At 37.9% G+C, this 14,770-nt stretch overlaps 2 protein-coding genes across 2 annotated transcripts in view; one reads left to right on the forward strand and one right to left on the reverse strand.

Annotated features, from left to right (window-relative positions):
* The window catches only part of LOC130915314 (apolipoprotein Eb-like), a 108,974-nt gene that overhangs the window by 19,762 nt on the left and 74,442 nt on the right, over window positions 1–14,770 (forward strand). The window lies entirely within an intron of this gene.
* On the reverse strand, window positions 5,094–10,796 carry LOC130915317 (trypsinogen-like protein 3). Its single transcript, XM_057835273.1, has 5 exons — window positions 10,748–10,796; window positions 10,535–10,676; window positions 6,890–7,143; window positions 6,330–6,466; window positions 5,094–6,216 (listed from the first exon to the last, which is right to left on the reverse strand). The coding sequence occupies exons 1-5, from the start codon at window positions 10,785–10,787 to the stop codon at window positions 6,028–6,030; spliced, it is 762 nt and encodes a 253-aa protein (XP_057691256.1). The 5' UTR covers window positions 10,788–10,796; the 3' UTR covers window positions 5,094–6,027.

The raw sequence follows: 14,770 nt of genomic DNA on the forward strand, positions 1-14,770 counted from the left end.
ATGCAAATTTTTTTAGAAGGACTAGTATACTTTCCTCCGCATTCTTAATCCTATCTCATGTCTCATTGCAGCCATGTACCTTATTTATTTCTCTTTTTGATCAACCTTTTAACAAAATAATTTTCAAAGTTTGCACTTAATGCCTCAAAATTAGTACAGTATAATATATTTCACTAAAATGAAGTACAGTAAACCAGCGCATGGTTTTCTTTATACAGTATATGTTGTTAGAAAATGATTGCGTTCACACAAAATCAGCTGTTTACATTTGTAATGCTTTAACACTAGGAGTGGGAACCTCTTGGTACCTCACGATACGATTTGCGATACAAAGCTCACGATAACGATGATCTAACCATATGGCGAGACAACGATTATTGATAAACTGGTCAGGAAATCATTCTAGAATATTCTACCAACAACTAATAAACAGAAAAACAAGCTTCCGCTGTGAATTGGAATGAGTACATCACTAGTAGACCTCCAATCCATTTGAACTGGGAGGGTGGCAGCGAATGAACGAATTCATTCGCTGCCATCCTTCCCACTTCAAACTGATTCAATGTCTTATGGCCATCAGTGGCAGCCAATGCCAGGCAATGAGGTAATTTTGGGCCATTTAAGGTCATTTACATGTTGATGTTCAGTTACTTCCTGTTGATTTTGTGGTATTTTATGGGTGACTTCCTGTTTATTTTGAGTTCCAGAACAGGAAGTGACCTGGGAATCACCCAAATGAATAGGCAGTGACTCAAACTCAACAGGAAATGACCTGTAAATGCCCTAAAATGAACCGCAAGTGATCTGTAAATGCCCTGAAAATCGGACAGAATGACTGTGAATACCCTGGTTTCGAATGAACGAACGTTCCCTCTCTAAATAGATTGGGCGTCGTGCACCGTCAATGCAGCCGTAGAGTTAACTGAGACACCATTATGGTGGAAGATTTTGGTAGCACCTTGTTGGTTCCTTTTTATTTATTATTTTTTTCGACATTGACACCTTTTTAAAACATTCTCGATTCTTGGCAAGAGTATGTCGATAACCTTTTGGAATACAAAGTATCACGATATTTTGTCACACCTCTATTTAACACACTATATTCATATAGTGTTTGGATGCTCTCCTGTGTACACTGACTCCTAATTTGACTTTTAATACAATATCTTGCTGTATATGAATGCAACCATCACCTCTGTATTCATTACCTAATAAGCTCACACATTATCCTCATCCCCACTCGGGGCCTCTTCATCCGCTCTGGTTGCTATTAGGCCAGTGTCATAAAAGCTTTTCAGGCTAATTATCTTGTCCTGATGAGCCACAGGTCTCGGTGGGACAGCGTGGAAGAGACTCGGCGTGATTGACGTGGCCCAGGATGATCTGGCAGAGCCATTAGTCGGCCGTCGGTATACACGTGTTAACAATGGCCGCCTTTCGATGTACTTTTGCAATGAAAAGAGCTGGCAGCTACAATGGAAAGTGGTGTGTTTGTGAATGCTCGTTCGAATTGCACATTGTTCACTCCACGTTTGGGAGTCGCATGTCACTCTGGAATGCTGGGAATGTGTAAGATGGTGACGAGTGATTGAAGCAGGGAGGAAGGAGTGTACATCGTCTTATGTTCACCGACCATAAAAAGTCATACAAAAAGTCAATTCCTTGTATGAATTATGAAACATTTCACATCTGCTATTTGGCTGATCGAGTTTATCCTAGCTGTTCTTGGGCGAGAGGCCTGTCAATCACAAAGCACACTTTTTGCAGACAAACAACCATGCACTCTCACCCCACAATTTCTCCAAACCAAAAGAGCATACAAACTCCAAGTATGAAAGTGGTGACTGAAGTTAGAACCCCCGACCTCAGAATTGTGAAGTGTAAATGTTTACACCACAACTGTAGAACCATGGTTCTGCCCTCATACCTAAACTGGAAACCTCAATTATAAGCATTTTTCTTAATTTGAAAGCCCAATTTGAGCTGGTAATTTGAAATGCTTATTTGTAATAACGTTTATCATACTAAATCTTGTAGTCTAATACCTAATATCTAGTAATTTTCTATTCAAGTGTCATGGAATTTGGAGGACTGGCAAGCCAGTGGATAAACATTCAGACATGTTCAGACCAGATCTCTTCCAAGATTTTAAAAGGAAATGTGCTCATAAATAGGGCTAGTAACAAAAACAAATGCATATTTCTTCCGCTATGTGATCATAAAAGACTGAAGGACAGAAAGAATGATTGCACTGAGTGGGAGTCGGACTAGTCTCCGGAGTTCTATCGGGCTGCTGAAATCCCTCCGGCCACCAAGGTCGTCTTATCTTTGCGACTTGTGATTATGGCGCTCCATTAAAGTGTGAGCGGGAGCTCAGAAGGGTCATCAGCTGGCGCGCCAAATCGGAGGGAAAGTTCAGCCTCTTCCGCCCACAAAGTGTCCAATTCCGAATAAATCACCCCCTTATTTGGAGATAGCAGAAAAAGAGGGGGCATAAAGAATAAATACTTCGAAGCTAGATGATCTTCAAGAAACCAAAAACATGTTTTTTCCTCTCAATGGGTTTGTGCATATTATTCAAGAATCAGTTTGAGACATAATTCTAGTCAATTTTTACATTTGTTATAAGTATATGGCAGAAAACACTCAGGTGACTTGAAGTTCTGCTCGGAGACCCCCAATTTGGCTAAATTTCAAAACTCTCCTTTATGCATGTGTGATACAGCATTGGAAAGCTTAAAATCTCAATTTTCTGGGGGAAGAAAAACAGGAGGGCTTTAAAAAAAAAAAAAGGAAAATAAACAGCAAAACCCTATCTGGAAGTGAGAGCCCGCGAGAGCAGAATTACAGGCGCCATGACTTTAACGAGATAATATCGCGTACTTACCGTGTTTCGATCCCAAAAACTCCATGTAGCATGTATCACTGAGTGTCAAGACACAACTGTGAATGGCCAAAGCTGGATTTTTGGGGGATTTTATGGGTGAAACATGGTAATATAACAAGGGTCGCGATGCAGAAATCGCAGACATCAAGGAGTGGTCGAGATTTTCTTTTTCATATATTTACCCTTTTTAAGCATTTTTTTTTCACTTTTCGTTGTTTGGATCGGTTATTTATCATCTAACATTGGAGAAAATGCGACTAACAACGAAACGAAATATTAGACATCAGTTAATGATTCAAAGCTAAAAATGACACAAACTTTGAATAATCTAATTACTTACCTTTTAATGGATGGGTTGAAACAAAAGCGGTTGCGCGACGTCTGTAAACTGGGGTTTCCAGGATAAAAGGGACAAATTAAAAATAGTTCAGGGGCTTAATGCGCCATGAATCTGCTATGGCAGCATATAGACATATTGTTCTGTCAAACACAAGTTTTTTTTTTTTTTGGCTTAAAATACAGCAGTTTCTTGAGGAGTGCAAGAGCAGAAACTGCTTTTTCAGTCATGTCTGTGTTTTCCGCCATATGCATTAGAACTTTCAAATTGAGCACTATCCATTCTATGGCATTGGAATTCCTAATTGTTCTAAACTTGCACTTGAATTTTCTATAACGATCATTTTCATCAAGGCCACAGGTGATCTAAAACCAATCAACTACCTGTGTTGAGGAGCAGGGTACATCCTGGACTTCTCATGCATGCTAATCACCAGCACATAAAGACAAACAAGCCTTCACATCACGCCAATGCAAAGATTAAAAATTCAAACATGTCAGCATTTATTTTGTGAGAGGAGGAGTCTCCAAAAAAATCAAAATAACTCCAAACATTAAGGGCAAAGCACATTACCAAATTACACCAAACACACCTCGGCAACACATACACACACACCTTGGCCTACATTAAATTAGTGCCAGTCAAATTGATAGATTATGCCTGAGAGACCAATCAAACACAGCGCTTGTGACAACACAGCAATTAACATCACAGTGGCTTCTGCAACGTCTCTCCGCTCAGTTTGATATTGGGCCTCCCACCGGGGAGAAGTACCATGAGTGGGAAGGGTAGCAGTGCTGACAACAGATGGCACAATGGCCTCCTCCTTCCACAGTCTTGGCTGATTATGGAGACAGCTGTCTCTCTGGATCTGTGTATGCGCACATGTGTGTCCACCTTTGTATAGGCTACTCAATATTGCTATATCCCTGACTTTTTGGCACGAGTGTGTTTCTGTCACTGCACAAAGTACTGATCTCATATCATAGTCTACTACACAAAAGATGGTGAAGAATTCAGTCTTGGGTGGAAGCAGAGGAAATACTTTCATCCTACCTATCTTTTGAGAGAGTTTAATACTGAGTTAGGTTGCCCTCTGGTGGTTGTTGTTCTGATGCAGCACACACAAGTGAGTGGAAATGTGATCTCATTCCAGGATATGTGTACACAGATTATTAATTTAAAGATTTATTACAAAATCATTTGATAAAATATTCTCATTGTATTGGTTATGCAGAAATAAGAGGAGACATTTACGTGAGTACTCAAAGACAACTTTTGTGTGTTTTTGTGTGTGTATATTGAACCGTTTCGGTACGTGGTAATCTGTTGAGAACGGAGGCATACCGAACGAGTTTCTGACGTAATGTAACCCTTACTTTTCGAGGCTGCCGAGGAGTCAATCGGGTTACAGTTTCTTTGTGTAGATTATATTTACTCCGACTTCTCTACTATAATGAGGACCAACACGGTAGGACAGTATAACCCAGAAACGTCAACGGCGCGACAACGCGACCGCCATGAGAACGCAGTGAAACGTGGGCGTTAAAGTCAATCAGCCAATGCACACCAGTCGCAGTGCGGTCGCGTGTTAGACGCGTCCCAGAAGCGGCTCAACACGACGCACGCGAAAAGAACAGCAGAGTTTATTATTTGACGCGAGACGCGACCCTCCTGCGTCAATACTACTACCGGTAGCTAGGATCAGGCAGGCCGGAAGTCACTTGTGTAAAAATACTGTGGATCCGGTGGATTTTCAAACTAATATGCAATCGTAACCCACTTTTTGAGTCCATCAGATCTCTTGAGTGGCAGATTGGGGCACAGTTGACTTGTCTTTGTTGATTTACTGATGTCTTCTCTGCTTTAATAATAACCAACACGGCCCCGTGTTCAATACAAAACCCTCCTACCACAACAAAACAAGTAGGAACTAATATTCACATAGGAACTAAAGTTACACAACATAAAATATACAATATAAATGAATACTACATCACATTTGTAAAATATAAACACATAATAAAATAAATAATAGCCCATTTAAATAAAATAAATTGAAATGAACTAAAACACCTGTAATTAAATAATAACAATAATACACAGATCCTGCTTACACAAGTACATTTATTCATTTCTGTGTGGCGCTTTAACTTGAGAAAATCCACCAGTAAAGCTTTTGAAAACCGTTCATGAAAAAAAAAGATTCATTGAGGCATTTCATTTGTAAAATACATTTTAAAATCTTTGTCATTGGGATTGCTTTTCTCTTTAGCACAGGACCTCTTTTTTCTTCTTTCTTTCATAAAGAAAGCTTACCAATACGTGGGGTCTGAAAGGCAAATTGTTGTTGGATTATCTTTAAATACCCGCTACTTTTTGAGCAGAATTCTTGCTTTGTATAGGCTAATGTTCCTATTGTTGAAAGCACAAAGGTGTGTTATAAACAACTACCACATTTATATTTTGCATTTTGTTTTCTTACTGTACCGAAAATGAACCGAACTGTGACCTCAAAACCGAGGTACGTACCGAACCGAGATTTTTGTGTACCGTACACCCCTAGTTTTTAGGTATTAAGAATATGTTTAAACGTGATCAACTTAATTTCAGGTGGTAATTATTAAGGTATTTTTTTAGCTAGCCTTGCAGGTGCAAATGAATGCATACCCTCTGACTTCTAGTTTGAGGTATGTTGTGGTAAGGTTGTTCATTAATCTGCTAGTTCACATGAGTCATAAGGCAGCAGTTGAATTAAACAAGAATGCCCAAGGTATTGTTTTCTCCTGTGTTTTACGCCCCCTCATAACGAGGTTGTAGACCATGCTTTGGTTGTAGTTGGTATGTAGTTGTCCATCACTCTGCGCATCCAGTCATTGTACATACAAAGCTTGGTGTAGACGCTCGGGTGCTCCTCGTTTTCACAGCCGTGACTGAACCATTGCACACCCTGCAGCTGCCCGTCACATACCAGCACTGCTCCATTATCATGCTGTGTGGGTGGTATGGGATTACGTTAAGAAAAAAAACAAGATTAGTTAGATTTAATGTTTAATAAAAAAGGAACAAGTGGCTTGGTAGGTATTGTCGGTGATTTGAGCTTACCAAACAGTTGGTCTCATTGGCCCCACCAGCGCACACCATGCCTATGCTCCAAAATATGTAGTCAGGGAAGGTGCTCATACAAGTTTGATCCTCCACAACGGTCACAGTCAAACACTTTAGCAACTTAGGAGACTCATCTGTTAAAAAAATAAGGGTAAGATTCCTTTTTTTCCTCTTCTCTTGAGGCATTCATTTAAGATGAGGCAATGAAATGCGGAGGCTTCAGACTACTGTGGTGCTATTTCTGCTGTTCCAAGTTTATAACAAACAATTGTACAATTCATCATAAAAGCTGTGGAAAACATGAACATTTCACGAGTATTTAGTTGTAGTTCCATACCGCTATTGTCGGTAGAGGAAATGCACTCGTAGTTTGGCATACTTGGTTTTAATGAAAAAGGTAGTTCTGTATTTAGCCTGTTTTGTATCGCGTGTTAACGTTGGCTATATTAAAATGGTACAAACACAAGAATAAAACAATTTTGTGAAGAACAGGCAACCCCTTTTGCAATAATACTACAATAAATCCTTCAGTATCACAATCAACAGTTGCCACTTACATTGCTGTGGCACAGTGGAACCCCAGCCACTGACACTGCAACTATCTCCAGGCTGAGGGCAGCGACCCGGCAGACCTATAGGTTGGACGTACTGGTTCAAACGGGCTGGCTCAACCAGGCGCACCATGACCAAGCTGTGGAGGGGCGACCGATACGGGTCATGGTAGATGACGTCAGCCACAGGAATGTGCTGCTCAGTTCCCTCATCCACTGTCACATCTTGTTCCCCAAGTGACGCGATGACGCTGGTGGATCTAGAGTTCAGCATGGGGAAGTCAGCGCTGGTCAGAATAGAAAGGTAAACAACTATCTCCTAATTCAGGAAGTACCTTCTATAGCCATGTGAACCCTTAAGTTTTCCCTCTTGCCATATATATGTTTTTGTATTTTGTTTCAGACTTAATACAGTATCATCAGCTCATAAATGTTTGTCATCTCAGATGGTGCATCCGGTTTCCAGCTTTGGTCATACTTTATACTAGTGCTGCAACGATTCATCGATTAACTCGAGTATTCGATTAGAAAAAATATTTGAATTAAATTTTGCTGCTTCGAGTATTCGTTTAATTAAAGTGGCATTCCAATGGTTTGTTTTGAAAGTGTTTGCATTTAGTTTTATTGATTTGGGTGGATACACCGCCCTCTAGTCTGCCTCATTTCACGTGACTGAATCCAGCTGCTCCTTGTTAAGACCAATATAAGCTAAGTTTTTGTTTTAGCAAATTTTTTTAATGCATTCGTAAAGTAGTTCATGGTTATATTGTGCCGTTTTTTGTGAGAATATGTCTGAACTATTTTTTTAAGAACATTGTAAAAAAAAATTTAAAAGTTAACGTTTTATAGCATTGAAGATAGCGGCCTGTTGCTATTTAAGCTAGTTAAATGTTCTTTTGTTGTACATAGATCCTCTTTTTTTTTTTTTTTTTTTTTTTTTTAAATATCGTTTTAGGCTCAGCTCAGGTATTTTAATTTTTTATGTTCCTTATCCGATTACTCGATTATTCGTACTAACTAGTTAATCGATTAATCTACTACTAAAATAATCAATAGCTGCAGCCCTACTGTATACTTTCACGTCCACTGGCATTGTGACATTAATATTGGTCAATGACAATGACTTGTGTTGGGGGAAAAAATGCAGACTGCTGCGATGAATGTAATCATCTATTTGTTATTCCATGAACGTAATAGAGGTGTGCAAAATTTCCGATTCTTAGATTATTCGCGATTCGGCCGTGGAAGATTCGAGAACGATTCACAAACATCCAAATTCCGATTATTGAAATATGCCAAGTAAAGCGAAGTACAACACACTCAGCGCGCCGCGCGGTCAATGAGCAACGGAGCGAGAGTAGCAAAAACATCATGCTTCTCATTACCCGGCCCCTCGGGTAATGCCAATGCTCAACTCACGGCTCTAGCTCAACTCATGCCACGAGATAAAAAAAACACAACAACATACCTGAGTCCTGCTGAAAAGCTGCTACAAAGTACGTCATCCACAAAATGTTACGGTAGATATCATTTATATAGGACTAGATGCACAACGATAGCGGTAGCGTTAGCAGCACATCTACAAAAAGCTAGATGCGGACGTAGTAAACGGCCGCCATTTTAAAGCAGTACACTTCCCTGCAAGGCTGTTGTAGCGAACCTTCCAAGCAAACCTAATTAACTTTTTATCTAAAATACTCCTAAATCGGTAAAATATTGACTTGAATCTATCTTTAAAATAGTTTTAAAACTTTCACATATCGAAAGTAGACAAAAGGGAAATTATGGATTAACGGGAGCAATTTTAACAACTTTAACGGTTGATTCACAACATTAAATTAATTGAATGTAGTTTAAAGCTGCTGATACAGAATGGGGACTGGAGTTTTTTTATTTACTGTTATTTTTGTATATTTGTTTACTGCTATATGTTAACTTGATACTGAAATAGTAGTTTGGTTTAGCCTGAGAGTATTTTTGAACAATTTTGGAACTAATGTACAAAACATTAAAAAAATAAAAAAATTTAAAAAAAAGGAGGGGGGTGCATCAATGATCGTTTTAAAATCGAATCGGAGCCTCTGAATCGTAATCGTAATCGAATCGTTAGGTGCCCAAAGATTCCCAGCTCTAGAACGTAATATTAATCAGAATATGTTTTATTAGTGGCTGCACCTTAAATCGATTCTTGAAAAAAATGAGTGCCTCTGAGTTCTGTCATGGCCAATTGAGTGCCATGAGGAAAATGGTTAGTCATTGCATCAACTTCTTTATGTAAGATTTAGCATACTGTACCTCTTTGCTGGTGTTTTTTTGTATTTGTTTTTTTTCTTTCAATTATACCGTTCTTAAAGTTATTTATTCTTATTTTACTGCTCTTGGTGGTGACACAGGGCAAGGACAAAAATAAATTGAAAAACTGAGGTGCACACAAGGTGTGTTAAGGAAAAATGACATTTGAATTCTCTTCCGATAATTAGCTCTGTGGTGTCTTACTACTCATCAAATGGAAAAAAAGACTAAACCACCCCTATGAATATTCTGTATGCATCGAATAACCTGTTTCTTGGCCTTGACTCTCAAATGTTTTAATTTAATCATGGTGTTTCCTGATGTCGGGCAAGTTTTGGTGGGGTTGCACTGTTGTAGTCTTGAGCACAATGCTACCATTTAACAAGAAACATGACTTAGATGCATTTTAATTGCATTAATGTACCGTAAAATGATGATGCGGACCGGATCTAGCTTCAGGGATTTGAGTACCTGCACACTTGTGGTCCAGGCTTTTGTCTCAGCAATGTTTAAGTTGTTGAAAGTTTGCCTTCATTGTCATTAGAGTTGTCCAATAATGACTTTTTAACAGATAATCGATATCCTGATCGATTATCGAACTCCAAGAATCCGATGCTGATGTATGTGGTTGTGCATCTAACGTATTACTGCTAATTCTATTGTGATGCCCCACTGGGTGTTTTAATAATGATAAATGTAACAACTTTGAGGTTCTCCGAATAAAATAAACATTCTGTGAAAAATAAGAGAACAACTTCAACTGAAGTTATAGAAAATAACTGTCCCATATAAATCATTTAAATTGAAATGAGCCCAAAATATCTATAATTAAATAAAAGGAACCATTCACAATTAAATCATGTTTACAGTAGTTACCCCAAAGAGCCATTAAGGGGCTACCAAAGCGTTACAAATACAGGCAGGCAGGACATGACAATGCAATGACAATTCCAAAGATTCATACTGCTGGGCTTTTGCACAGATTTTTGTATTTTATTACTTTTATAGTTTTATAGGAAATATTTCTTTCTGGTAACACAGCAGTGATATGGAATGAGTTTATAATTCATTATTTTTCAATCATTTATTGTTAATTTAATTTTTGCACCATGAATGCAGATGGTCTACTCGCATAACAAATCCCAAGAATCTTAGTTCATAAACATCTGATGGTCAATAAGCGTAACTGCTGTTCTAAGCTGTGAACAGCCCTTGAGGCTTCTACATTCACTTTGAAGGCAACATGCATATTAGCCCAAAGCCTATAATGAAAATTCGATATCGACATTGTCCAATATCATTTTAAAATGCTTTTATTGGCCAATATCAGACAACTCTTATTGTCATTGTATTGCTTACCTGGGCGCGCAGGCAAATGATGTCACCAGCCACCACTTGTTTATGAGGACGCCGCTACACGTCGTCCCTTGACTGTGCAGGGACACTTGCCAGGGTTGGGAGTGAAGTGGGCACAGCTTGGTGTCCTCCAGTGGGAACGCTCCTGTTAATAACAATTTATCATAAACCCCAATGAGGCTCAAGCTCCAAGTGTTTATTTCAGCGGTCGTGTACCTGTGAGTCCCCAAGCAAGCAGCAGAAGTAGAAGCTCCATGATGTTGTATTTGTGAGGTTGAGTCCTATTTCTCAGGTCACACGGTCTCCTCCTTATATAAGAAGTAAAGGAGGAACTGTATTTTCCCATTACTTCCGATCATGTCGTGACCTTTGTAATGCCACTAATAGTTGGAAGATCACACCTTGTTTCCAGTTATGTTCTTTCTCCTACCCAAGGAAACATTTCTAGACTGTATTTCCCAACTGTTATTCAGATGTACACCCTTATCATAGTTTGACTATAAATAATATATACTAGTGTTAGAGCTGGGAATCTTTGGGCACTTAACGATTCAATTACGATTACGATTCTGAGGCTCCGATTCGATTACAAAACGATTATTGATGCACCCCCCTTATTTTATTTTATTTTTATTTTTTTAATGTTTTGTACATTAATTCCAAAATTGTTCAAAAATCCTCTCAGGCTAAACCAAACTACTATTTCAGTATCGAGTTAACATATAACAGTAAACAAATATACAAAAATAACAGTATATTTAAAAAAACTCCAGTCTCCATTCTGTATCAGCAGCTTTAAACAACATTCAGTTAATTTAATGTTGTGAATCAACTGTTACAGTTGTTAAAATTACTCCCGTTATTCCATAATTTCCCTTCTGTCTACTTTTGTCAAAGTTTTAAAACTATTTCATCATTTAAAGATTCAAGACAAGATTCTGCCGATTTAGGAGTATTTTAGATAAAAAGTTAATTAGGTTCGCTACAACAGAGCCTTCTACAGAGGTCTACTGCTTTAAGATGGCGGTTGTTTACTTACGCCGGAAAGTCTGTAATTTCGCATCTCTGTTCAATAATACATGTTAACGCTGACGTCGTCTGTCATTTTGCATCTAGTTCTACATATGTATGATATCTACTGTAGCCGTATGTTTGTAGCAACTGGGCGTTGTTTGTAGCGGCTGTCGGCCGCAGTCAGGTATGATTGTTTTTTTATCTAGCGGCATGAGTTGAACATAATATTTACTCTCGGTTCGTTCCTCATTGGGTCCCAAAGACCGCGCTGACTGTGTTTTATTTCCACTTTACCTGGTGATAATCGGAATTTGGATATTTGTGAATCGTTCTCGAGTCTTCCACGGCCGAATCGCGAATAATCTAAGAATCGGAAATTTCGCACCCCCCTAACTAGTATACTGACATAACATGACATAGTTGCAAATTTTACTTCCTGGGAAATCTGGGCCGTTTTAGTTGAACACATATACTCTTGGGAATCCATTATTTTCAACAACCTTGAGTTATAAATGCTTGATAGTTACGGGAATCTTAATAATGTCAAATAGCGGGTCATACATTGTATGCTAGCTCCATACTACTACTATGCCCATCCCTGTCCAGTCAAGGTTACAGGGCACATATCTGGCATCATGAGCAAATCATTTGTTGCATAATAACTGTTAGATTTGAAGTTAATATTTTACCATTGTACCTCACCCCCGCATGTTCTTTAATCAAGTATCCCTGATTACACAAATAGTCAGGCCTTGAAGGGCCAAATATTTGCTGGTCTCTACAGCATCCTGCCGATAAGCAAAACCAAATTGGGGCAATTGGGGAACAACATATACACATTTATACAAGAGAATGTTTATCAAAATGAACATGGCAAGTCGATTCACGCGAATGAAAAGTCTTCTGTAATACGTCACATATACACTTAAAAATGTGTACTGAGCAGACTTGAAACTGGCCATGGCAAATCTCAATTTTTTTGAGAGCTGCTGAACGTAAGTGGAACAAAGTATAATGATGGTTCAAAGATACTATATCTGACTGTAATAGTGTTCACCGTAAAATACCATGCAGTGTCAACCAGAAATGATCAAAACAATCTGAAAGCCTAGTTACTTTACTCTACTGAAACCATGCTATAAATACAACACGGGTGCTTTTCTGTCCATGGTTTCACTGGACAAGATTTATGTTTTTTTTTTTTTTTTTTTAAATCTCTTTGTACTACAAAATCCTGGTCCTAAAGAGTGTTGTACAGATTTTTTGTATCCATTGTAAATTGAAACTAAATTAATAATTTTTACCTCAACATGTGGCCTCATTGCAGGGCCCTAGGAAAGTCAGACAAAATGAACCCCAACATCATTATCTCTGATTGGCAAGAAATTTTGTGTGTTTGTCTGTTGTCACATGCTGCACAAAGTCTGCAATGTATGAAATTTAGCAGGGATATTTTTTAAGCATCGATTTTTATTAAAATTCAGGGGTCATACTTTGACAGATTTCCACTGGGGAATTTGTTTAGCTGAGCCCCAGAGGAAACCAGGTGTCATAGATGAGTGACTTTCAACTACTGCTCCACTATTTCTCTTAATTGATCAGAATATCGCTGTTTAATTACAACAAATAATGTACCTTTGTTTATTTATCTATTCCAGCATGGTATTGTGAGTTTGATTCAACAGAATAAAAGTAGGGCTGTCAAACGATTAAAGTTTTTAATCGAGTTAATTACAGCTTAAAAATTAATTAATCGGAATTAATCTCAATTCAAACTATCTATAAAATATGCCATATTTTTCTGTAAATTATTGTTGGAATGGAAAGATAAGACACAAGACGGATATATACATTCAACATACCTTACATAAGTACTGTATTTGTTTATTATAACAATAAATCAACAAGATGGCATTAACATTAATAACATTCTGGTAAAGCGATCTATGGATAGAAAGACTTGTAGCTCTTAAAAGATAAATGTTAGTACAAGTTCTAGAAATTTTATATTAAAACCCCTCTTAATGTTTTCGTTTTAATAAAATTTATAAAACTTTCAATCAAAAAATAAACTAGTAGCTCGCCATTGATTGATGTCAATAAGTACACAATGCTCATGGGTCGCACCCAAGTGCCAGCAGAGGGCGAGAAAACTCCAAAAAACACAGGTAACAAATGGAGATTACATTGCTGTCATTTTAATCTGTTTGAGCTGGGCATGTGCGTTAATTGCGTAAAATATTTTAACGTGATTAATTTTTTAACAATTAATTACCGCTGATAATTTTGACAGCTATAAATAAAAGCTACTTGTTCAACTAAACAGGCACAAGTCAAATTCTAAGTAAATTTAGGTGAGACAGTATAAAATGTAGTTTTGTAGCATTTTTCTTCACTGTTGGATATTTTTCTCTTTTGTCGTGACTTGGCTGAGAAAAAAAGTAGAAAAGATGGCATGTTGACAGATTTATGATTACCCATAACTTGCACACTATAAGGTGCACCTGACTATAAGCCGCCACCCACCAAATTTGACAGGAAAACGGCATTTGTTCATAGATAAACCACACTGGACTATAATCCACAGCTGTCCACACTGCATTACAAGTGTCTGTCATAAGACCAAATGAACCACCATGAAACTTTGAACCAATTGGCTGCAAAACGTCATTGCTTCAAGAAGCTTCATTTGGCCATAACTGTCATAACTGAGACAGTCATCCTCTGCTGCCACCTGCTGTCAATACTGTTGTTGTCCAACATGCCTTCTAGCATGCATTGCAGTAATATAGATGTAAATAACAATCAAAATTTATGTTCTGTGCTAATTATTTCTTCAGTTACTCTTCCAGTTGTTTCATTAATTGCTAGTTATGGTTTTTGGTAACACTTTACTTGACAGTGGCGCCAAAAGAATGTCCTTAGACAATCATTACTATAACATAACACTGTTATAAGCATTAATGCATGCTTATAACATATGTCATGTAGTGTTATCCGGAAAATTCTCACTTTTGAATGAATGTAAAAGATCCGAGCTGGACATAAATAGAGTTACTGACATAATTTGCCAGATGAGACACTTGATGACATCTGTCATAAGCAATCAGTAATGCCCATGATAGTGTCATGTCATAATTATGATGGTCTTATGACAGTTATGACGCCGCTCTCAAATAAAGTGTTACTTATTAACCTAAATAAATTAACAAATAAGCCACACTG

This window comes from Corythoichthys intestinalis, chromosome 4 (assembly GCF_030265065.1).
Source record: "Corythoichthys intestinalis isolate RoL2023-P3 chromosome 4, ASM3026506v1, whole genome shotgun sequence".
NCBI classification, from domain to species: domain Eukaryota; kingdom Metazoa; phylum Chordata; class Actinopteri; order Syngnathiformes; family Syngnathidae; genus Corythoichthys; species Corythoichthys intestinalis.